The sequence below is a fragment of the Bombina bombina genome, chromosome 7, assembly GCF_027579735.1.
Source record: "Bombina bombina isolate aBomBom1 chromosome 7, aBomBom1.pri, whole genome shotgun sequence".
NCBI lineage: Eukaryota > Metazoa > Chordata > Amphibia > Anura > Bombinatoridae > Bombina > Bombina bombina.
The window spans coordinates 57,129,402-57,155,506 of record NC_069505.1 but is presented as its reverse complement, the minus strand read 5'-3'; the positions used below and the strand labels follow the sequence as shown (position 1 = coordinate 57,155,506).

General features: G+C 41.8%; 1 protein-coding gene across 3 annotated transcripts in view; it reads left to right on the top strand.

Moving 5' to 3' along the window:
- ATG2A (autophagy related 2A) overlaps nucleotides 1-26,105 on the top strand; it is a 514,214-nt gene that overhangs the window by 133,766 nt on the left and 354,343 nt on the right. For all 3 annotated transcript variants that reach the window (XM_053720124.1, XM_053720123.1, XM_053720125.1), the window contains exon 8: nucleotides 3,023-3,184. In XM_053720124.1, the coding sequence (XP_053576099.1) occupies nucleotides 3,023-3,184 (162 nt within the window). The remainder of the gene's footprint in view (nucleotides 1-3,022; nucleotides 3,185-26,105) is intronic.

Below are 26,105 nucleotides of genomic sequence, written 5' to 3'. Positions count from 1 at the left end.
TGGTGGACCCGACCGGGGCAGCTGTACAGGGGACATCCTTTTTGAGACCATCCTGGGAGATTGTGACCACGGATGCAGGTCTATCAGGATGGGGAGCTGTTTGAGGTACCAGAAAGACACAGGGCAGATGGGCTCGAGAGGAATCGAGCATACCTATAAATATTCTGGAACTTCGAGCGATCTTCAACGCTCTGAGGGCTTGGCACCCCCTGGGGTCGTCCCCATTCATCAGATTCCAGTCGAATAACATTACCTCAGTGGCTTACATAAACCATCAGGGGGGAACGAGAAGTTCCCTAGCCATGAGGGAAGTATATTGGATTCTGGAATGGGCAGAGACTCACAATTGTTCTCTCTCATCCACATTCCGGGTGTGGACAACTGGGAACCGGATTTTCTGAGCAGACAGACGTTTCATCCATGGGAATGGTCTCTCTATCCCGAGGTGTTTGCGGAGATCTGCAACAGATGGGGGACACTGGAGATAGATCCAGACTTAATTACAAGCTACCCAGATACGGGTCGTGATCTAGGGATCCCCAGGCCAAACTGATAGATGCCTTGGCGGTGCCCTGGGATTTCAACCTAATTTACATATTTCCACCATTGCCTCTTCTACCTCGTGTAGTGGCCCGCATCAAGCAGGAGCAAGCTTTGGCTATTCTGATTGCTCTGCTCCGTCGTGGCTGCGGAGGATGTGGTTTGGGGATCTGGTGGGGATGTCATCATCTCCTCCGTGGAGGTAACCTTGTTGAAGGGATCTCCTGGTTCAAGGTCCTTCATCAAAATCTCGATTCTCTGAGGCTGACTGCGTGGAGATTGACCGTCTACTCTTAGCCAAGAGAGGATTCTCGGAGAGAGTGATTGACACTCGTTCAGTCCAGGAAGCCGGTCACTTGACGCATCTACCACAAGGTGTGGAGGACCTACTTGCCCTGGTGTAAGGAACGAGGATACCCCTGGCACAAGGTCCGGGTATTCAGAACTTTGGCCTTTCTCCAGGACGGTCTGTATAAGGGTCTTGCTGCCAGTTCCCTAAGGGGACAAATCTCGGCTTTGTCTGTACTGTTGCATAAGAAGCTTGCGGAGCTTCCTGACATTCAGTCCTTTGTTCAGGCTCTGGTTAGGATCAGACCTTTCTTTAAGAATTTGGCTCCTCCTTGAAGCTTAGATTTGGTACTTAAGGTTTTGCAGAGGGCTCCGTTTGAGCCTATGCATGCACTTGACATTAAGATCCTTTCATGGAAAGTCATATTCCAACTGACTATTGCATCGGCATGCAGAGTCTCTGAGTTGGCGGCCTTGCAATGTGAGCCTCCCTACTTAGTTTTTCACGCCGATAAGGCTGTTCTCCGCACTGTATTGGGTTTTCTTCCCAAGGTGGTGTCGAGTTGTAACATCAATCAGGAAATAGTAGTTCCTTCTTTGTGTCCTAACCCTTCTTCTTCAAAGGAGAGGTTACTTCATAATCTGGACGTGGTTCGGGCCTTGAAGTTTTATCTTTAGGCCACAAAGGAGTTTAGGCAGACTTCGTCCTTATTTGTTGTGTATTAAGGGAAGCGCAGGGGGTAGAGGGCCTCTGCCACTTCTCTATCCTTTTGGTTGAGGAGTATGATCCGTCTGGCATATGAGACAGCGGGACACAAGCCTCCTCAGAGGATTATGGCTCACTCAACTAGAGCTGTGGCCTCTTCTTGGGCCTTTAAGAATGAGGCCTCAATGGAGCAGATTTGTAAGGCTGCCACTTGGTCTTTACATACTTTTGCAAAATTGTATAAATTTTATGCCTTTGCTTCGGCGGAAGCAGCTTTTGGTTCTGCAGGCTGTGGTGCCCTCAGTTTAGGGTCTGCCTCCTTTTGCCCTCCCGTTTTTTTCATTCAGTGTCCTCTAGAGCTTGGGTATTTGTTCCCACAAGTAATGAATGAAGCAGTAGACTCTCCTCCCATTAAGATGGAGAACATAAATTATGCTTACCTTATAATATCATTTCCATCTGTGTGAGGGAGTCCACTGCCCCCGCACGTTTCTCTGGTGGGCAGACCTAAATTAAATTTTAATCTTCTGGCACCATTTATACCCTGATATTTTGTCTTACTGTTCCTTGTTCCCTTGGCAGAATGACTGGGGGGATGAGGGGAGTGGGGGAGGTATTTAAGACTTTGGCTAGGGTGTCTTTGCCTCCTCTTGGTGGCCAGGTTCCTAATTCCAACAAGTAATGAATGAAGCAGTGGACTCTCCTCCCACAGATGGAAATTAAATTATCAGGTAAGCATAATTTGTTTATTCTGTGAGCTAAAGGTTTGAATTTTTCTCTAATCAGCGCTCTAGCTACAACAAAAGTGCCATATGGGGAGAGTGCTGATTGGACAACAATTCAAACCTTTAGCTCACAGAAAAATTGACTTTTGAAGTGGGCGACGAAGCACTGGGAAGTTTTATTTCATATCTATATTAAGTAAGTTATAGCGTATCTTCATTACAACTGATGAATGAAACTCCATCTAAAATATCCCTAGCATTCCGGATCAGAAAGAGAGCTTATCATCACTTAAAAATAAAAATACAGTTGTCACATCCAAATTCACCTCATTTTTCCACTTAAACACCCTAACTAGGAATTCTTACTTAACTAATGCATACAGTCGGTTTTGAATGTTATAGCAATTGTTTTTTGTTATGGTTTTTCTAATGTTAACTTATCCACATTACAGAAAACAATGTTAATTTATTGTATCATGCAAACTTATGTAATGTAATTTGCAGATCTAAATAAAGCTTTGAAAAAATAATAATAAATAAATAAAAATACAGTTGTCACAGAAGGGCATTTTATAGATTAACAACCTAAAAAATAAAAAATTACCCTAGTAGTACTGTTGCATGCCGTCTCTTGCTGACGGTTGTCTGGTAGCGCTACCTTGACACTAAGTGTAACAATGAGATAACAAACTTGTTGAGAACATTTTTGATTCCACCTTCTGATCATAATAGAAATATAATACGTTTGCTAATGTATTCCCAGAATCAAGCAGTATTAGAGAAAAATTGCTAAAAAGTCGTCCGCTGGACCAGGAGGATTTAAAGCTGATCGAGCAAGATCTGAATCAACAACTGCACTCAGGACCTGGATCCATCTTTGTAAACGATCCCGAACTTGTGCCCTTCCAGGTGTTAGAGAATGGAGGTGAGCACTGACCTTTAAGAACCTTGTATCCTTTAAAGGGATATGAAGCCCAACTTTTTTCTTTCATGATTCAGATAGATCATGCAATTTTAAGCAACTTTCTAATTTACTCCTATTATAAATTTTTCTTCATTCTCTTAGTAATTTTATTTGAAAAAGCAGGAATGTAAGCTAAGGGGCTGGGCCATTTTTGGTTCATCACCATGGGTAGTGCTTGCTAAATGGTGTCTACATTTTGCCACCAATCAGCAAGCGCTACCCAGGTGCTAAACCAAAAATGGGCTGGCTACTAAGCTTACATTCCTGCCTTTTCAAATAAAGATGTCAAGAGAACAAAGACATAATTGATAATAGGAGTAAAAACAAAATTTATGCTTACCTGATAAATTTCTTTCCGGGCATGGAGAGTCCACGACGTCATTCCAATTACTAGTGGGCTATTCAAATCCTGGCCTGCAGGAGAAGGCAAAGAGAACCCCAGCAAAGCTGTTAAGTGTAACTTCCCTTACCCATAATCGCCAGTCATTTAGCCGAAGGAAAATGGAAAAAGAAGAAACACAAGGGTGAAAAAGGTGCCTGAGATTTACTAAAAAAAAAACTGCCGAATTATAATTAAAAAAGAGGGCAAGGTCATGGACTCTCCATCCCCGAAAAAAAAGAAATTTATCAGGTAAGCATAATTTTTGTGTTCTTTCCTATGGCATGGAGAGTCCACAACGTCATTCTAATTACTAGTGGGAACCAATACCCAAGCTAGAGGACATGGAATGAACAGGGTGGGAGAACAAGGCAGGATGACCTAAACAGAAGGCACCAACGCTTGAAGAACCTTTCTCCCAAAAGAAGCCTCAGCCGAGGCAAAAATATCAAATTTGTAGAATTTGGAAAAAGTATGCAAAGAAGACCATGTTGCCGCCTTGCAAATCTGTTCCACAGAAGCTTCATTTTTGAGAGCCCAAGATGAGGAGACAGCCCTAGTGGAATGAGCTGTAATTCTCTCAGGATGCTTCTGAGGGAAATAGTAGTAGAAGTGGCCTTCTGTCCCTTACACTTTCCAGAGAACACAGAAAACAGAGCAGAAGTTTGCCTAAAATCCTTAGTAGCTTGTAAGTAAAATTTTAGAGCATGCACAACATGCAAGTTATGCAAAAGACATCCTTATGAGAAGGAGGATTAGGACAAAAAAAGGAACAACAATTTCCTGATTAATGTTTCGTTTTAACACCACCTTAGGGAGAATCCCCAATTTAGTACGAAGGGACCGCCTTATCTGCATGAAAAATAAGGTACAGGGAATCGCACTGCAGAGCTGAAAGCTCAGAAACTCTGCAAGCGGAAGGAATAGCAAGGAGAAACAAAACCTTCCAAGATAACCATTTTATATCAACAACATGCTTCGGCTCAAACGGAGCCTGCTGCAAAACTTTAAGAACGAGGTTAAGGCTCCAAGGAGAAGCAACAGGTTTAAACACAGGCCTGATTCTGACCAGGGCCTGAACAAAAGCTTGAACATCTGGTAATTCTGCCAGACGTTTGTGCAGAAGGATAGACAGAGCAGAAATCTGACCCTTCAGAGTACTGACTGACAAACCTTTCTCCAGGCCATCCTGAAGAAAAGATAAAATTTGTGGATTCCTCACCTGACTCCAAGAAAAACCCTTAGCTTCATACCAAAAAAGGTATGAATCTAGATTTGGATAGAGGAATGGACCCTGATTTAGAAGGTCCTTCATCAGAGGTAACCTCCAAGGTGGAAGAGATGACATTTTCACCAGATCCTGCGAGGCCAGGCAGGAGCTATAATAATCAGATGCTCCTCTCCTGCTTGATACGAGCAATGACTCGTGGAAGGAGAGCAAATGGAGGAAACAGGTATGCTAGCCTGAAATCCCAAGAAACCGCCAGAGCATCTATCAGGGTGGCCTGAGGATCTCTTGGAAGCTTGGCGTTTTGACGCAACACCATCAGATCCAACTCCGGAAACTCCCACCTGAGGGTCATCCTGGAGAATACTTCCGGATGGAGAGCCCACTCCCGGGAGGAAAAGTCTGTTTGCTCAGAAAATCCGCTTCCCAATTGTCCACTTCTGGAATGTGGATGGCAGATAGGAGACAGTTGTGAGCTTCCGCCCACTGCAGAATGAAAGTAACCTCCTTCAAGGCCAAAGAACTCAGAGTTCCTCCCTGGTGGTTGATGTAAACCACTGAGGTTATGTTGTCTGACTGGAATATGATAAACCGGACTAAAGAAAATTGAGGCCAAGCTGTCAAGGCATTGAAGATTGCTCTCAACTCCAAGGTGTTTATGGGAAGAGAAGACTTTCTTCCCGAGACCACAGGCCCTGAGCTTTCAGAGGACCCCAAACTGCTTCCCAGCCTGAGAGGCTGGCGTCCGTAGTCACAATCACCCAAGAAGGTCTCAGGAAGGAAGTGCCCCGAGACAGATGTTCCTGTGAAATCCACCATGAGAGAGAGTCTCTTGTTAGGGGTCTAGATTTATCCTCTGCAATAAATCTGAATGGTCTCCGTTCCATTGACGGAGCATGCAAAGCTGCAGCGGTCGCAGATGAAACCGAACAAAAGGAATTATGTCCATGGAAGCCACCATCTGACCAATTACCTCCATGCATTGAGCCACTGATGGTCGAAAAGCAGACTGGAGGTAAAGGCAAGAAGCAAGAAGTTTGGATCTTCTGACGTCCGTCAGGAAAATCTTCATGGACAGAGAATCTATGATTGTCCCTAGGAAACTGACTCTTGTAGTTGGAACTAGAGAACTCTTTTCCAGATTCACCTTCCACCCGTGGGAACGTAGAAAAGACAGCATCTCTGTATGAAATTTTGCTAGTTGAAAAGATGACGCCTGAATCAAGATGTCGTCAAGATAAGGCGCCACAGCAATTCCCTGGGATCTGATCACTGCCAATAGAGCTCCCAGAACCTTTGTGAATATTCTGGAAGCTGTGGCAAGACCAAATAGAAGTGCAATAAACTGGAAATGCTTGTCCATAAAGGCAAACTTTAGAAACGGGTAATGATCCCTGTGAATGGGAAGGTGTAAATACGCGTCCTTCAGGTCTATGGTCATAATGAACTGACCTTCCTGAACCAATGGAAGAATGGAACGAATAGTTTCCATCTTGAAGGACGGAAACCTGAGGAATTTGTTTAGGCACTTTAGATCTAGGATGGGACAAAAAGTTCTCTCTTTTTTGGCAACCACAAATAGATTTGAGTAGAATATTTGACCCTGTTCCTCTAGAGGGACTGGTACAATAACTCCCAGGGAGGATAGGTCCTCTACGCAATTTAAGAAGGCCTCCCTCTTTACCTGGTTTGAGAATAGTCTTGAAGGGCAAGATCTGAATCCTATTTTGTAGCCCTGAGATACTATGTCCACAGCCCACGGATCTGGGACATCGCGTATCCAAGCCTGACGAAAAAAGAAAAGCCTGCCCCCCACCTGATCCAAAATTGGATCGGGGCGAACCCTTCATGCTGATTTAGAGTCAGCAGAGGGTTTCTTGTTTTGCTTTTCCCTATTCCAGGGCTATCTGGATTTCCAGTTGGACCTAGATTGGTCTGGTTTGGAAGAAGAAGAGGAGGACTTCTGTCCCTTGAACTTGCGAAAGGAACGAAAATTAGAAGACTGTCGACCCTTAGGTCTATTCTTCTTGTCCTGAGGTAGAAAAGATCCATTTCCACCCATAATTTCTGAAATGATTTCCGCCAGACCGGGTCCAAACAGAGTTTCACCCTTTATAAGGTAAAGCCAAAAGCTTGGCCTTTGAAGAAACATCAGCCGACCAAGATTGTAACCACAGAGCTCTGCAGGCTAGCACAGTGAAGCTAGACATCTTAGCTCCCAGTCTAATTATCTGCATGTTGGCATCACAGATAAAGTTATTGGCCAGTTTAAGAGCTTTGATCCTATCTTGGATCTCCTCTTCTGTAGTCTCTTAAAAATAAGAGCAGACAGGGCATCACACTAATAAGATGCTGCTCCTGCAACCGTGGCAATGCTCGCTGCAGGTTGCCACTGTAAGCCTTGATGGATATACATCTTTTTTTAAGTTAGCCTCTAGCTTCTTATACATTGGATCCTTGATAGAACAACTATGCTCTATATGAATGGTAGTTCTTTTAGCTAAAGTAGAGATAACTCTTTCTACTTTAGGCACGGTGCGCCTAGAGTCAACAACAGGAAACATTTTTTAAAAAATAGGTGACGGGGAAAAAGGAACACCTGGCTTATCCCATTCCTGAGCTATAATTTCCAAGATCTTCCTAGGAGCAGGAAAACATCATCAGAAGAAGGAGAATCATAAACTCTATCCAGTTTATAAGACGTCTTGGGGTTGGCAGCAACCGAAGGTTCAGAGTCATCAAAAGTAGCTAAAACCTCTTTCAGTAGTAACCTGAGGTGTTCAAACTTAAATCTAAAATTAACATCTTCAGATTCTGAAGGTTTCTCCGCCAAAGTGTCAGTCTGAAATTTCACCCTCAGAAGCTACTGAAGTATTATCCTCATCAGACAATTGAGAAAGGTTGACCAGCGCAGATTTAGAGGGGTCAGAAGCCTTACTGGCGGACAATTCTTTAGATTTCCTCTTAAACTTACCCGAGGAAGGAAAGCTGACAAAGCCGCTGATACTGCAGAAGTAATCTGAGCATCAAAATCTCCAGGTAAATAAACACCCCCAGGTGGTTGAGAAGACACAGAAGGCACAGTATGGGAAAGAACTAAGGCTTGGGATGTTTGATGAGAAAGCAGAGGCATGTCATGCACAGCATTATTCTGAGAGACATTTGGCTCAGAAGGGAGTAATTTGTCTTTAAATTTTAAAGTTTTAGATTAAGGGAAAAAAATTGAATTGGCAGAACAATTTGAGCCTCTAAACATAGTAAGCATCTGTCAACAGACATAGACTGATCTAACTCTGAATCCATAACTACAGAATTCAGCTTCTTAATATCAGAAGAAAATAAAATAATTTTCAAATTTTAGTAGAAATGTATCATTAAATATGCAGAGAGCAATAAAATGAATCCTTCAAAGCGACCTCAGATTGCCTGAGGCTCCTACCAGACAGGGTTGACACCCCACTAGTCAGGGGAAGCGAGACTTTCTTGTAAGGATTTTCTCCTCTTAGAACAAACGATCCGTTGATGAGAAACGTCAAATCTTAAAGCCGACAGAGATACACAATGCGATACACCTCCAACGCATTACAATCTCACTAAGCTCCGCTCCGATATACCGTAAGTGGGGGCGTCACATGAGCGGATTGAAAAATAACTGTGCCATTCAAAAAGCGCGAAAAAGCAAACGTCTCACAGTTTCCTTTACCGTTATGTCCATAAGCCTCTCTGAACTGATCTAAATATGTCTGATCTCAATAAGACCTCTAATATATTGCCCTGCATTCCGCTGACTTAATCAAAATGCTGCATCCTTCTTCTACTGTTTCACAATAAAGGATTTAGAAGTCCCTTCAGCAAAATAAATAAACTTTGTCTCTCACTGAAAACCTTTTAACCCATACAGTGCCATATCAGTCCATAAGATATATCCTTAACTAATAAGGATATCTAAGTCCCAATTTGTGCCATAATCTGTATCCTTAGCTAATAAGGATATCTATGTCCCTAAATGGATCCGTATGAAGATTAACCTCTTAAGTGCTGCTGTCCTTCAGTACCTAGAAGGTAAAGGCACTTACCTTAGATACAGCTGCAGGACAGATGCTGCTACTTAGGTGTGACAGGCACTTCGCTCCCTGTCATGGACCTGTAGGAAAAGAAAGAACAGAGTAACTAACTCTGGCTTTCTACAAAGGGGTAGCAAAATGTTAAAAGTAAAGCAAAGACTACCTTGCCACCTTTTAACTGCTAAAAGCCATTAACTACTCTTACTAAAGAAAATGACGTGGACACAGCTAGACCCCATCCTTGCTTGCAGGGAAAAGTACCCATATAAGGATAAAATATCTTCAGACACCAACTTTGCACATCCTCCATTGACAAAGGCAAAGAGAATGACTGGGGATTATGGGTAATGGAAGTTACACTTAACAGCTTTGCTGGCCAGGAGTTGAGTATCCCACTAGTAATTGGAATGACGTTGTGGATTCTCCATGCCATAGAAAAGAAATAGAAAATTGCTTAAAATTGCATGCTCTGTCTGGATCATGAAAGAAAACATTTGGGTTCAATATCCCTTTTAGTCTACATATGTTTAGATTGCATTTGATTAAGATTTTCATTTTTTTCTGTTATTTTATTGAATTTTAACAGATAATAACAGAAGATCAACACTGAACAGTGAGTGATATTTTAGTCATATAATAATACAGTATAAACAAAGTGAATGAAAGAAAATTAAAATATAAAAAGAAAAAAACCCCACTAACGGCTAGATTTAGAGTTTTGTCGGTAACGACCCGCGTAGCTAACGCCGGCTTTTTTCTGGCCGCACCTTTAAAATAACTCTGGTATTGAGAGTCCACAGAAAGGCTGCGTTAGGCTCCAAAAAAGGAGCGTAGAGCCAATCAGATTGAGCTCGCATTCTATTGGCTGTTCCGATCAGCCAATAGAATGCGAGCTCAATCTGATTGGCTGATTGGATCAGCCAATCGGATTGAACTTGATTCTGATTGGCTGATTCCATCAGCCAATCAGAATATTCCTACCTTAATTCCGATTGGCTGATAGAATCCTATCAGCCAATCGGAATTCGAGGGACGCCATCTTGGATGACGTCCCTTAAAGGAACCGTCATTCTTCAGTTGGACGTCGCCGGATGAAGATGGGTCCGCAGTGGAGGTCTTCAGGATGGAGCCGGTCCTCATCGGATGAAGATAGAAGATGCCGCTTGGAAGATGATGGTTGCCGGTCCGGATCTACTCTTCTTCCCGGATAGGATGAAGACTTTGGAGCCTCTTCTGGACCTCTTCAGCTGCCGGATGATAGAAGACTTCAGCCGGATGATGGATCGCCAGCCCCCGCTTGGGTTGGATGAAGATTTTGGAGCCAGGACCGATCGGTGAACCTGGTATGGTGAAGACAAGGTAGGATGATCTTCAGGGGCTTAGTGTTAGGTTTATTTAAGGGGGGTTTGGGTTAGATTAGGGGTATGTGGGTGGTGGGTTGTAATGTTGGGGGGGGGGTATTGTATGTTTTTTTTACAGGCAAAAGAGCTGAATTCTTTGGGGCATGCCCCGCAAAGGGCCCTGTTCAGGGCTGGTAAGGTAAAAGAGCTTTGAATTTTAGTAATTTAGAATAGGGTAGGGCATTTTTTATTTTGGGGGGCTTTGTAATTTTATTAGGGGGCTTAGAGTAGGTGTAATTAGTTTAAAATTGTTGTAATATTTTTCTTATGTTTGTAAATATTTTTTTATTTTTTGTAACTTAGTTCTTTTTTATTTTTTGTACTTTAGTTAGTTTATTTTATTGTAGTTATTTGTAGATATTGTATTTAATTAATGTATTGATAGTGTAGTGTTAGGTTTAATTGTAACTTAGGTTAGGATTTATTTTGCAGGTAATTTTGTTATTTTAACTAGGTAACTATTAAATAGTTCTTAACTATTTAATAGCTATTGTACCTGGTTAAAATAATTACAAAGTTGCCTGTAAAATAAATATTAATCCTAAAATAGCTACAATGTAATTATAATTTATATTGTAGCTATATTAGGGTTTATTTTACAGGTAAGTATTTAGCTTTAAATAGGAATAATTTATTTAATAAGAGTTAATTTCGTTAGATTAAAATTATATTTAACTTAGGGGGGTGTTAGTGTTAGGGTTAGACTTAGGTTTAGGGGTTAATACATTTATTAGAATAGCAGTGAGCTCCGGTCGGCAGATTAGGGGTTAATAATTTAAGTTAGGTGTCGGCGATGTTAGGGAGGGCAGATTAGGGGTTAATACTATTTATTATAGGGTTAGTGAGGCAGATTAGGGGTTAATAACTTTATTATAGTAGCGGTGCGGTCCGCTCGGCAGATTAGGGGTTAATTATTGTAGGTAGTTGGCGGCGACGTTGTGGGGGGCAGATTAGGGGTTAATAAATATAATACAGGGGTCGGCGGTGTTAGGGGCAGCAGATTAGGGGTACATAAGTATAACGTAGGTGGCGGTCGGCAGATTAGGGGTTAAAAAATTTAATCGAGTGGCGTCGATGTGGGGGGACCTCGGTTTAGGGGTACATAGGTAGTTTATGGGTGTTAGTGTACTTTAGAGTGCAGTAGTTAAGAGATTTATGAACCGGCGTTAGCCCAAAAAGCTCTTAACTACTGACTTTTTTCTGCGGCTGGAGTTTTGTCGTTAGATTTCTAACGCTCACTTCAGACACGACTCTAAATACCGGAGTTAGAAAGATCCCATTGAAAAGATAGGATACGCAATTTACGTAAGGGGATCTACGGTATGGAAAAGTCGCGGCTGAAAAGTGAGCGTTAGACCCTTTTTTGAGTGACTCCAAATACCGGAGGTAGCCTAAAACCAGCGTTAGGAGCCTCTAACGCTGGTTTTCACGGCTACCACCAAACTCCAAATCTAGGCCTAAGAAAATAAGCGAATATAAAAGCACAATATACTTACATAGGGCAAAGACTACCTGGGGTAACAGAATGTAAGATGTACTTGTGATAAAGTTCCAAATAATTTCTTAAAGGGACAGTAAACCTTAAAAATAATGTTATATAATTCTGCACATAGTGCAGAATTATATAACATTATTTAAGTGCTATAGTTCTAAACGCCTTTTTTCCCTTTTAATATGTAAAAATTATGGCGCTTTTACAGACCCGCGAGCTGCACTTAGTGCTATGGCGCGGTCGGGCCGGGCTGTGACTATACAGCTGGCCCGATGCGCTGACTAAATATTACAGACCCGCTCAGCAGAGAGCGGGTCTGTAAAAGCGCCATAATTTTTACATATTAAAAGGGAAAAAAGGCGTTTAGAACTATAGCACTTAAATAATGTTATATAATTCTGCACTATGTGCAGAATTATATAACATTATTTTTAAGGTTTACTGTCCCTTTAAATTTCACTGATATTTAAGCAGAACAAAGGAACCTAAACCATAGTAGAGCATAAGGCTATATATACATAAAAGGAGAAAGAAAGAAATAAAGAAAAAAACCTGATAATGCAGAGCTATGCCAGGAGAGACTGCTCCCTATCCAACACTTCTCAACACCGGAAGGTGTCATTCCAAAAAAATTCCACATTCAAGAAGAAATCTAGTTTATTGTTTTTATGTAATAGGGCTTAACAAGTTGGGGTGTGGAAGTTTGGGCAACCAAGATCGCAGACAGATTGGTTCTTAATCTCCTATTAACAGGCTACTACCTGGAATTTAAGTAGAAGCCTATATTACCTCACTTGGTGAAATCTCAAATCCCAAAGGCACCGACAATATTCCAGTATGTAGGCAAGCGTCTGAGCGAACAGGTTATTTAAAGGGACAGTCTAGTCAAAATTAAACTTTCATAATTCAGATAGGGCATGGAATTTTAAACAACTTTCCAATTGACTTTTATCATTAAATTTGCTTTGTTCCCTTGGTGGTATTTTTTAAAAGCTAAACCTAGGTAGGCTCAAACTGATTTCTACACTGTTGAAAACCGCCTCATAGCTCAGAGCATTTTGAAAGTTTTTCACAGTTAGACACTGCTAGTTCATGTGTGTCACATAGATAATATAGTGCTCACTCCCGTGGAGTTATTTAGGATTCTGCACTGATTGGCTAAACTGCATGTCTGTTAAAAGTACTGAGATAAGGGGTCAGTCTGCAGAGGCTTAGATACAAGGTAATCCCAGAGGTAAAACATATATTAATATAACCGTATTGGTTATGCAAAACTGGGGAATGGGTAATAAAGGGATTATCTATCTTTTTAAACAATACAAAATTCTGGTGTAGACTGTCCCTTTAAGAGATTCCTGCGCATCTTCACAATCAGGGATTTTATTCTACTCTGTTCCTCATAAAGACAAAAAGATGCTTCTTGAAGACCAGTTTTAGAACTTTGCATATTGAATTTCTATTTCCTATAATTCAAACCTTTATGATGGAAATAGTACTTTCAGTAATACACCTGATGCCTCTAGGAGCATTTCTTCAATCCATGGATCTCAAGGGTACTTCTATATACCCGTATCAGACAATATGCACAGAGAGGTTTTGCTTCAGTTCCTACAAAATCATGGGTGGCTGATGAACGTCCAGAAGAGTCATTTGATTCCATCTCAAAAGCTTGTGTTTTGGGGAACACAGTATGATACTCTCATAGGTCTGGTATCTCTCCCTCAGATACAACTTCAGTTTTTTTTAATAGAAAGTATTTCAGGGTATTGATAGCCCTGTCAATGGATGAGATTTCTGGGACATATGGCGTCTATAATCCATGGGGTGAAGTGGGCAAGATGGCGGGTGCGTCTTCTTCAATGCCATTTTCTATGGAGTTTCAAGAAAAAAGTCTCTCTCAACAAATTCCTTTTGCAGAAAAACTTAGAAGATCTCTACATTGGTGGGTTCAAGTTCAGCATCTGTTTAGGGGTCTTCCGTTGATAGAACAAGAATGAATCCTCCTTCAGATGGATGCCAGCCAGTCTGGTGGGGTACCATCCGCAATGGGTCCTATGTTCAAGGAATTTGGGGAAGAAAGACCAAGGGTTTGCAGTCATATTTATTGGAAATAAGAGTGGTCTAATAGGCATGCCCTATACTTTCAAGAGAATACGATTTTAAACAACATTCCAATTTACTTCTATTATCTAATTTGCTTCCTTCTCTTAGTATCTTTTGTTGAAGAAACAGTATTGCACATGGGTGAGCCAATAACATGAGGCATCCATGTGCAGTCACCAATCAGCAGCTCCTTAGCCTATCTAGATATGCTTTTCAACAAAGGAGAACCATTGAACAAAACAATTTAGATAATAGAAATAAATAGCAAAGTTGTTTACAACTGCATGCTTTCTCTGAATTACAAAAGAAAAAAAGTTTTTTTTTTTTTTTTTTTTGTCCCTTTAATAGACTATTTCCACTAACTTGCTATGGCTTCCTTGGTTATGAATCATCTACTGCTTCGTGTGTTTTTAAAGCTACAAAGATTTGTTTTGCTCCCAAAAATGGCAAGCATAAAGTCCCAGTACAAAGGGGCACTGAGGATCTGGTAAGACTAGGCAAGCCAACAATGGTGCACAGGTCCAGGTTCCCCTTCTGGGAGCCTGACTTGACCTGCACTGGGACATCTGGGTAGCAGTGATTTCAGAAAATTGGTGTCTTAACACCATTTCAGTCAGATATCATCTGGAATTCAGAACTATGCATCACATTGTTACTTCAACCTTAAAAATGTCACAATCTACAAGCAATTTGTGAAGAGGAGCCGTATAGGAGGGTACCTGGCTTCCTACCTAAGATGGGCTCTGATTTTTTTGCATTTTTAAGGACATTGTTTTGTCATCTTTTTGTAGTGAACAAAAGGATAATGCATGGTAGACCTCTCTACAGGCTGGAATTAATCTGTCTACATATCTATGTCAAGAGGCACAGGGCCTCAGGGATTAAAGGGAAAGTCTAGTCCAAATTATGATTCAGATAGGACATGTAATTTTAAGCAACTTTCCAATTTACTATTATCATCAAATTTGCTTTGTTCTCTTGGTATTCTTAGTTGAAAGCTAAACCTAACTAGGCCCATATGCTAATTTCTAAACCCTTGAAGGACACCTCTTATCAGAATGCATTTGACAGTTTTCACAGCTAGAGGGTGCTAGTTCATGCGTGCCTTATAGATAACATTGTGCTCACACCCGTGGAGTTATTTATGAGTCAGCACTGATTGGCTAAAATGCAAGTTTGTCAAAAGAACTGAAATAAGGGGGCAGTCTACAAAGGCTTAGATACAAGGTAATCACAGAGGTAAAAAGTATATTAATATAAGTGTTGGTTATGAAAAACTGGGGAATAAAGGGATTATTCATCTTTAAACAAGAAAAAATTCTGGAGTAGACTGTCCCTTTAAGTCATATGTTCACCATTTCTCATGAGCCTTGTAAGAATCTTGCACTAGCCAAATACAATACTTCCAACTGGATAGTTAAACCAATTTACAGGGCTTATGAACAAATCAGGACTTTAGCACAATATGCAAAGGCAGTGGCACCATCTTGCGCCGTCTAATGCTACTCCTGCAGAGATTTGCCAAGCTGCAGTTGTAAGATGCCTCACTCTATTGCTTGAGTGTTAGACAATCTTCAGCTAATATGGGTCACAATATTCTGTCTTCTGTAATCTCAATACATTTTTGTACTTTTTGAAGGATCATTTTTTTCCCTTGTTTATTTTTATTTATCCCACCCAATGTTTAAGTACCGCCTTGTATGAGTATTAGCAAAGCAAAGACAACCTATCTAGAAATGAATGGCACAAATACAAAAATGTCTATGCCTTGGCTCATATCCCTGGATAGTTCCCTAGAAGTTCTCTCTCTGCCCTGTAGAATATGATTTTTAACAGGTAATTGGGGGAGTGGTCAGTCCTATTCAGTCCATTGGGGGGAGGGGTTTGTTCCTGGTTAGTATTATTTAGGGATATTTTGGGGAAAATGTATATTCTTTTTTCTTTTAAGAGCTAAGGAGCTTATTTTTAAAATAGTAATGCGATATAATGGAAATAATCAATTTTTCCCTTTTGGAAGCACCTATCACCTCGTGTTTGTAAATACCTAATAGATTTCACAAACAACTTAGTTTAATAAAGTCAAAAAGAAATCATTTTTTAAAACAGCCTGTCTCTGAAATAACTGATTTGCTGTAATTTAATGGAATTCTTTAGTTATAAGCCATGTTTTTCCAACATAAAGCCTTCAACAGTGTGTTATCCCTAATCTCAAGACTGCATACTGTGTGCATCTTAACTAGAGATGTCTTTAAAGGAACAATAAAGTCAAAATGCAACTTTTATGACTCAGAGCATGTAAATGTAAAAAACTTTCCAATTTACTTCTATTATCCAATTTGATTTGTTCTCTTGGTATCCTCTGTTGAAAAGCATAACTAGGTAGGGACTGTAGCAGCAGAACACTCCTGTGAGCTAGCTTTTGATTGGTGACTTCACATATATGCTTCTTGTCATTAGCTCACCCAATGTGTTCAGCCAATCAGCAAGAGCTATTCAGGTGCTGAACCAAAAATGGGCTGGCACCAAAGCTTACATTCCTCCTTTTTTCAAATTAAGATACCAAGAGAATGAAGAATTGATAATAGGAGTAAATTAGAAAGTTGCTTAAAATTGCTGCTCTATCTGAATCATGAAAGAAAGAAATTGGCTTTCATATCCCTGGCACAGCAAAAGCTAAAACAAAAATATCTAGTGAAGACAGTTATTTCTTTCCAATGGCATGAAGAGTCCACAATTTCATTCCAATTACTATTGGGATATTCACCTCCTGGCCAGCATGAGGAGGCAAAGAGCACCCCAGCAGAGCTGTTAAGTGTCACTTCCCTTACCCATAATCTCCAGTCATTTTTTGCCTTCATCACGGGAGGATGTGTGAAGATGGTGTCTGAAGATATTTAATCCTTTGATGGGTACTTTTCCCTTCAAGCAAGGATTGGGGTCAAGCTGTGTCCATGTGAATCTCTTTCTTAAGAGTATTGGTGGCTTTTAGCAGTTAGGAGGTGGCGAGGTGGTCTTCGCTTAACTTCTAACATTAATGCTACCCCTCCATTGAAAACCAGGGTAGGTTTTCTCTGTTTTTTTCTTTGTCTACAGGTCCCTGTCAAAGGTGGGTGTCTGTCACACCTAAGAAGCTGTTCCTGCCCTTCATCCGGATCCACAGTTAAGTGCTATTGCCTTCTTGGTTTGAAGGAAAGCACTCCAGGGTTAAAAACAAGAAGATTAACCTCAGTGGATTGGAATTGAGACATTAGAATCCCTTTATACAGGGATAATATATGAGGGCAGCACTGCAGTCAGGTTGTTCCTCCTGAGCAGCTTTGTTCTTCATGCTTAAATAATGTCTAAAAATATAGAGCCCCTTTCAGAACCATCTGTCTCTGAGGATAATATTGTCCGTGCCATGCCTCAGCTTTCTCCTCAAACATCCTAAGCTTAAGCAGTTTCACATGCAGTGCCCTGCGGTTCCTCTCAACATCCTTCTGGGGGTGTTTATTTAGTAGGAGATTTTGCTGCACAGATACCGTCTGCTGTCACTGCAGCCTTATCAGCCTTCCCATTTGCTAGTAAGAGAGAGAGGAAATCTAAGAATGTATCTCTAAGCAAGAGTTCGGACTCGGCTAAGGCTGCGTTAGTCAGTCTCTCTGATGAAGAGCATACCTCAGAGGCTTCTGCAGGTGAGATCTCTGACTGTGGTTGCTAGAACAGCAGATTCAGAAGAAGTTAACTTTAGGTTTAAGCTGCAACACCTCTGGGTTGCTTTTAAAGGAGGTTCTTGCTACATTGGAAGACTCTGATTCTTCTGTGACAGAGACTCTAAAGAAGTCTAATAAGCTTAACATTTGATGTCAAACCTTCAACAGTAGAGGTCTTCCCTGTTCCAGATCATATGTTGGACATTATAGCTCAGGAAGGAGAGAAGCCGGGGATTCCATTTTCCCCGTCCCCTGTTTTCAAGAAGATGTTTCCTGTTGCTTATTCTGTTAGGGAATTGTGGAGCTCTGTACCTAAAGTTTATCCACCTTAGCCAAAAGAACTACTATCCCTCTCGAGGATAGTGCTTCTTTCAAGGACCCTATGGATAAAAAGCTGGAAGCCTATTTACGAAAGATGTACATACATCATGGTTTACAATGGCAACCAATGGAAAGCATTGTCACGGTTGCAGGTGCGGCATCTTATTGGTGTGACTCCTTGTCTGATCTAATACAGAGGAGACTACTATAGAGGAGATCCAGGATAGGATCAAGGCTCTAAAGCTGGCTAATTCCTTTATCTGTGATACCAGCATGCAAGTGGTTGGGCTGGGAGCCAAAATTTCTAGCTTTGCGGTTTTAGCCCGCAGAGCGCTGTGGCTAAAATTCTGGTCAGCAGATGTCGCATACAAATCCAAACTTTTGTCTTTACCATTTAAGGGCAAGACTTTTTATTTGGACCTGGTCTAGCCGAAATAAATTATTTCAGAAATTACTGGGGGAAAGGGCTCTTTCCTTCCTCAAGACAAGAAGGGTAGACCTAAGGGTAGACAGAATTCTATTTTTCGTTCCCTTTGTAACTTCAAGGGACAAAAGTCTTCCTCCTCCAAGCTGGAGCAATCCAGGTCTTCATGGAGATCCGGTCAAACTTGAAATAAAGGGAAACAATCTAAGAAACCTTCCTCTGAAACTAAGTCAGCATGAAGGGGTCACCCTCAATCCAATAATGGATCAGGTAGGGGGCAGGCTTTCCTTCTTTCAACAGGCTTAGATTCGCAATGTCCCAGATCCTTGGGCGGTGAAAGTAGTATCCCAGGGGCATACAGGGTAGGATTCAAGTCTTGCCCCCCCAGGGGCAGATTCATCCTGTCAAGGTTATCTGCAAACCGGGTGAAATGAGAGGCCTTCTTAAACTGCGTAAACGACCTATCTTCTCTGAGAGTGATTGTTCAAGTTCCTGTGTTGGAATAGGGTCTAGGTTTCTATTCAAACCTTTTTGTGGTTCCAAAGAAAGAGGGAACTTTCCGACCCATATTAGATCTCAAGTGTCTCATCAAGTTTCTCAAGGTTCCGTCCTTCAAAATAGAGACTATTCGTTCCATTCTACCCTTGGTTCAGGAGGGTCAGTTCATGTCTACCATAGACCTGAAGGACGTGTATCTTCATGCTCCTATTCACAGGGAACATAATTCCTTCGGTTTGCCTTTCTAGACAAACACTTCCAATTTGTTGCTCTTCTCTTTGGCCTTGCTACGGCCCCTCAATTTTTTACAAAGGTGCTAGGGGCCCGTTGGCAGTGGTCAGATCTCAGTGAATAGCAGTGGCGCCATACCTTGACGACATCTTGGTTCAGGCGCCATCTTTTCAGTTAGCAAAATCTCATACAGAGAAGTTGTTGCCTATTATTCGTTCCCCGGGTGGAAAGTGGATCTGGAGAAGAGTTCCCTGTTACCATCCACCAGGGTGTGTTTCTTAGGAACAGTTATAGATTCTGTATCCATGAATATTTTTGTGACGGAGGTCATAAAATCCAAACTTCTTGCCTATCACTTCAGTCCTCTGCCCGTCCAACAGTGGCTCAGTGTATGGAAGTAATTGGTCTGATGGTTGCTTCCATGGACATCATTCCTTTTGCTCGGTTCCATCTGAGATCCCTAAAACTATGCATGCACAGTCAATGGAACGGAGACCACTCAGATCTCTTGTAGAGGATAGCTCTGGATCCCCTAACAAGAGATTCTCTTTCTTGGTGGATTTCGCAGGATCTTCTGTCTCCGGGTACATGCTTCCTGAGACCATCCTGGGTGATCTTCAATGCCTTAACAGCCTGGCCTCAACTAGCTTTGGTCCGGTTTATCAGATTCCAATAGGACAACTTCACCTCAGTGGTATAAATCAGCCACCAGGGAGGAACTCAGAGTTCATAAGCTATGAAGGAGGTGACCCGCATTCTCCAGTCGGCAGAATCTCACGATTGTCTCCTATCTGCCATCCACATTCCAGGGGTGGACAACTCAGAAGCGGATTTATGAGCAGGAAAACTTTTCATCCCGGGGAGTGGGCTCTCCACCCGGAGGTATTCTCAATGATAACCCTCAGGTTCCAGAGTTGGATCTGATGGCGTTGTGCCGAAACGCCAAGCTTCCAAAGTACGGTTCAAGATCAAGAGATCCTCAAGCTGCTCTGATAGATGCTCTGGCGTTGCCTTGGAACTTCAGTCTGGCATACCTGTTTCCTCCATTTGCTCTCCTTCCTCGAGTCATTGCTCGTCTCAAACAGGAGAGGGCGTCCGGGATTCTAATAGCTCCTGCCTGGCTTCGCAGGATCTGGTTTGCGGATCTTGTGAAGATGTCATCTCTTCCCCCTTGGAGGTTGCCTTTGAGGAAGGACCTTCTACTTCAGGGTCTCTTCCTCCACTCAAATCTAGATTCTCTGGAGCTGGCTGCTTGGAGATTGAATGGCTAGTATTAGCTAGGGGAGGTTTTTCTGAGAAGGTAATTGATACTATGCTTAAGGCTCGTAAACCTGTTACTCGCAAGATTTACCATAAGGTATGGTATAAATACCTTTATTGGTGTGAATCAAAGGGTTTCTCTTGGAGCAGGTTTAGGGCACCCCAAATTTTGTCCTTCAGGATGGCCTGGAAAAAGGTTCATCAGTCAGCACTCTGAAGGGTCAGATTTCTTCTTTTTCTTTTGCACAAACGTCTGGCAGATCTCCCAGATATTCAAGCTTTTGTGCAGGCCTTGGTCAGAATCAGGCCTGTGTTTAGACCTGTTGCTCCCCCTTGGAGCCTTAATCTTGTTCTTAAAGTTTTGCAGCAGGCTCCGTTTGAGCCTATGCATACAGTTGATATTATTTGTTGTCTTGATAAGTTTTGTTTCTCCTAGCTATTTCTTCTGCTCACAAAGTTTTCTGCGCTTTCGGCTCTGCAGTGTTATTCACCTTACCTTATTTTTCATGTGGATAAGGTGGTCCTTCGTACTAAGTTGGGATTTCTTCCCAAGGTGGTATTGGATCGCAATATCAATCATGAAATTGTTGTTCCTTCTTTTTGTCCTAATCCTTCTTCTCAGTCGTGTTAATTTTGTCGACTAAAACTAAACTAAAATGACAATAAAACTAAAGAAATTCTGATGACTGAAATACGACTAAAACTAAATCAAAATTTGCTGTCAAAATGAACACTTCATGCAAGGTGTTATAATCAATCCATTTCTAATTACTGCTCTTTTGTAAAATAAAAATATCAAAGCTATCTTCTTGTTTATTTACAAAACTTGGTTCTATTTAGTTTTAAGATAAATAAATAATAAATACATATTATATACCACAACAGTTAAATCTGTATTGCATGTTCAATCCTCAATACAATTGATAAAAACAGGTTAATAAGCCTTTACTCCATGAGTATATAATAAGTTTGGAAGTTCTAGAGCAGTGTTAATTTTGTTGCCGAAAATGTTTAGAATCTGTGAGCAATCAATTGATTCTTCCTATAGAAATAAGCATAACCCACGAGTATGGGTTTAAGTTATGCTCTGCCTGTGCTAGCTGCACAAACTTTTTATTGTGTTGAGTTACTTGATACTTGTTTTAATTATTAACAGAGAACTGTTAAAGTTTTTATATTGGGTAATATGTGCAATGGCGTTACAGCCAATACATTCTACAGTTTGTTTTTTTATATTTTAAAGTTGCACTTCTATTTGTTTATGAAAGTTGGTTTTATTTAATTTTAAGTTTAATAAAGCAGTTATATATCACAACGTCTAATTCTGTATCTGTATTGCATGTTTAAACCTTAATACCATAAATAATAACAGGTGTTATGTTTACTCTTAGTATATAATGAGTTTGGAAATTATAGAGTAATGCTTAAATAATGCATTACACTTAAACTAAAATCTACTGGATATTTAGTCGACTAAAATCTACTGGAGATTTAGTCGACCAAAACTAGACTAAAACTAAAACAATTCATACAACTAAAATACGACTAAAACTAAAATGGCATTTTAGTAAAAAAACTAAGACTAAATCGAAATTTGCCGTCAAAATTAACATTGCTTCTCAGAAGGAACGCCTATTGCATAACCTGGATGTTGTGCATGCTTTAAAATTTTCCCTTCAAGCAACTAAGGATTTTCGGCAATCATCTGCCCTGTTTGTTTTCTCTGGTAAGCGTAAGGGTCAAAAGCCCACTTCTTCTACTCTTTCCTTCCATAAGGCAGGGAGAATCCACAACTTCATTCCCTACTGTTGGGAAATACAACACCTGGCCACCAGGAGGAGGCAAAGACACCCAGCCAAAGGCTTAAATATCCCTCCCACTTGCCGTATCCCCCTGTCATTCTTTGCCTTTCGTCACTATAGGATGTGGCAGAGAAGTGTCAGAAGATCTGGATAGTCCTGTAATGGGTTCCCTTCAAAGAAAGGACTGGAGTTTTAAGTAGTCATATCAACCTCTCACTGAGAGAATTGATGAAAGTTAAAGTCTGGAGATGCAGGGAAAGTATTTCTGCGAAACCATCCAGACTGCCGACTAACAGCTCCTGGGCAATCAGTATTGACGAGTTTCACTGCTTGCTGTTACACACTTAAGTCCATGTCAGAGGCGTTGCTGCAAGACTTGAGAAGCTGTGCCTGTTCCACAGCATGGATCCTGGAGGTAAGATCGTTTTAAATATACATTGCCATACAGGGACACAGTGTGGCTCCTTTATGCCTTGATAGGATTATGGGTTAATATCTCCTTCAGGGAGATTATTTGAACAGCAAGGGGTTATTTATAACTGCTTTTATGTGAGATTTTTTTGGGCTCATAGACTGTGTGTGTGCTTTTGGCTTGGAACAAACAGGTTTCACTTTCGTTTTGGTGTGTTGCGCAAGTCCTGTCCTATGCACTACGTAACTGTGTGCAGTCTTTTTTTTCATTTTTCCTATGATCTTGCTGCAAACATCGCTCCTAGGAGAGCTTTTCCTCTGTTAGCTGTCTGGGTCTAGGAGGTGGTAAGTGCCCCAGCCATTGGGATTATAAAGGTGCCTTTTTTTAATAAAGTGTTTACTTTTTGTCTGTCCTTCTGTGAATATATCCTAGCTATGGAGGACTCTGATATTATATTAGAAGGTTCCGCTCCTTCTGTACTGATTTAATAATTCCTGTTTATATTGTGAGGAGGCCGTGGTTTGCCCGCCTGCTCAATTTTGTTCCATTTGCCTAAGCACTATTCTAAAGTCTAAGATGGGAGACAAGCCTACTAATACTCATAGCGCTATTAGCCCCTCAGAGCCGTCTACCTCTAAGGAATCTGGATCCCGAGAGATTGCTATCCTTTCTACCCTACCCGCTCCACATGCAGTTCCCCGCAGCACAACTAATCCTCCATCTGAAAGGTTGCTTTTTTCCTGCTGACTTTACCGCGCAGTTACAATGGCGGTGTCTGCGGTCATGAGTTCCCTACCTCGCTCTAACAAACGCAAGAGAAAGATTAAACATAGTTCTCCTGACTTAGAGTTTTCTAAATATTTGTCGGATCTAGCTATTATGTCCCAGCTATCCGAGGATGAGTTAACCTCTGTAGCTTCAGAGGGTGAACTTTCTGAGTCAGAGTCTTCGGTTTCTAAACCTCCTTCAGTGGAGAAACCCTCCTTTAGATTTAAAATTGAGCATCTGCGTTTTTTATTAAAGGAGGTTCTGTCTACACTAGAGGTTCCAGAGGCTACTCTCCTTGAGGAACATAAGATCCCTAAATTAGAAAGGGTTTATTAAGACAGGAAGGTGCCTTTGACTTTTCCTGTGCCAGTTAAGATGGCAAACATTATTAGTAACGAATGGGAAAGAATAGGAACTTCTTTTTCCCTCTCGTCTACTTTTAAAAAATTATTCCCGGTCCATGACTCTCAATTAGACTTATGGGGCTCCATCCCTAAGGTGGATGGCGCTATTTCTACGCTGGCTAAGCGTACTACTATAGCCCTGGAGGATAGTTCCTCTTTCAGCGAGCCTATGGATAAGAAAATGGAAACCTTTCTGAGGAAGATGTTTCAACATACAGGGTTTTTATTTCAACCAGTGGCAGCTGTAGCCGTGGTTGCTGGAGCAGCTACCTACTGGTGCGACACTGTCGGAGCTCATTGAGATGGAGACTCCCCTTGAGGATATTCAGGAGAGAATTATGGCTCTAAGAATTGCTAGCTCCTTAATCTGTGATGCGAATATGCAGATTATTCGTATAAATGCGAAGGCTTCTGGTTTTGCGGTCCTAGCCCGCCGGGCTCTCTGGTTGAAGTCTTGGTCTGTGGATATGACTTCTAAATCCAGACTCCTTTCTCTTCCTTTCCAGGGGAAGATTTTATTCGGTCCAGGGCTGGACTCCATTATTTCTACGTTTACCGGAGGGAAGGGTGCCTTCCTACTGCAGGACAAGAAAAATAGGCCAGCAATTGTCTAATTTTCGCTCCTTAAGTTCTGACAAATCACAACAACAGCAGTGCTCATCCAAGTCCGAGCACCCCAAGGGTTCTTGGAAGCCGGCTCAGTCCTGGAATTAGTCTAAACAGACCAATTCTTGACCTAAAGTGCCTAAACAAGTTTCTGAGTGTTCCCTCTTTCAAGATGGAGACAATTCGGTCAATCCTTCCTCTGGTTCAGGAAGGACAGTTTATTACCACTATAGACCTGAAGGATGCATACCTTCACGTCCCGATACACAGGGAACATTTTCAGTTCCTGAGGTTTGCTTTTTTTGACCAGCACTTCCAGTTCATAGCTCTTCCGTTTGGCCTAGCTACTGCTCCAATAATAATTTCGAAGATTCTGGGAGTTCTTCTAGCCGCTGCCAGAACACGAGGTATTGCAGTAGCGCCTTACCTGGACGATATCTTGGTACAGGCACCATGTTTTTGTCTAGCGGAAGAACATTAGGAGTCCCTTCTCAATCTTCTTCTATCACATGGATGGAAGATAAACTTGAAAAAGAGTTATCTTGCTCCAAGTACTTGCTCCAAGGTTGAATTTTCTGGGAACAATAATAGACTCCATATCCATGAGAATATTCCTCACAGAGGTGATCGGACTCATGATGTCCTGTATGGACATCATTCCTGTTGCCAGATTCCATCTCCGACCCTTACAACTATGCATGCTGAGACAATGGAACGGCGACTATTCAGCTCTGTCTCAACAGATCGTGCTGGACAACCCGTCAAGACTTGCTCTCCTGGTGGCTATGTCCAGATCATCTGTCCCAAGGCACGTGCTTCTTGAGACCGTCCTGGGAGATTGTGACTACGGACGCAAGCCTTTCTGGCTGAGGAACCGTTTGGAGTGCCAAGAAGGACAAGGTCTGTGGACTCAGGAGGAGTCCTCCCTTCCGATCAATATTTTGGAACTCCGTGCAATCTTCAATGCCTTGAAGGCTTGGCCCCTTCTGGGTTCGTCCCAGTTTATCAGATTCCAATCAGACAATATAACCTCAGTTGCCTACATCAACCATCAGGGTGAAACGAGAAGTTCCTTGGCGATGAGAGAAGTATCTCAGATACTAGAGTGGGTGGAGACTCACAGATGTACGCTGTCAGCGATCCACATTCAGGGTGTGGACAACTGGGATGCGGACTTCCTCAGCAGGCAATCCTTTCACCCAGGGGAATGGTCTCTCCACCCGAGGTGTTTGCAGAGATGTGCAGTGAGTGGGGGATGCCGGAGATAGATCTCATGGCATCCCGCCTCAATACCAAGCTACCCAGGTATGTGTCAAGGTCGAGGAATCCTCAGGCAGAACTGATAGATGCCCTATCAGTACTAAGACTCGTATATCTTTTTCCTCCATTACCGCTTCTCCCTCGTGTGGTGGCTCGCATTAAGCAGGAGCGAGCATCAGTGATTCTGATTGCTCCGTTGTGGCCGCAAAGAACGTGGTTTGTGGATCTAGTGGGGATGTTCTCATCGCCGCAGTGGAGGTTACCTTGTCGCAGAGATCTGCTGATACAGGGTCCTTTCATTCATCAATATCTAGATTCTCTGAGGCTGACTGTGTGGAGATTGAATGCTTAGTCTTAGCCAAGAGAGGGTTTTCTGAAAGTGTTATCGACACTCTGGTTCAAGCTCAAAAGCCAGCTACTCGTCGTATCTACCATAAAGTGTGGACGACTTACTTGTACTGGTGTGAAGAGCGTGGCTTTTTCTGGCATAAGGTTGCCAGAATTTTAGCTTTTCTCCAGGATGGACTGGAAAAGGACC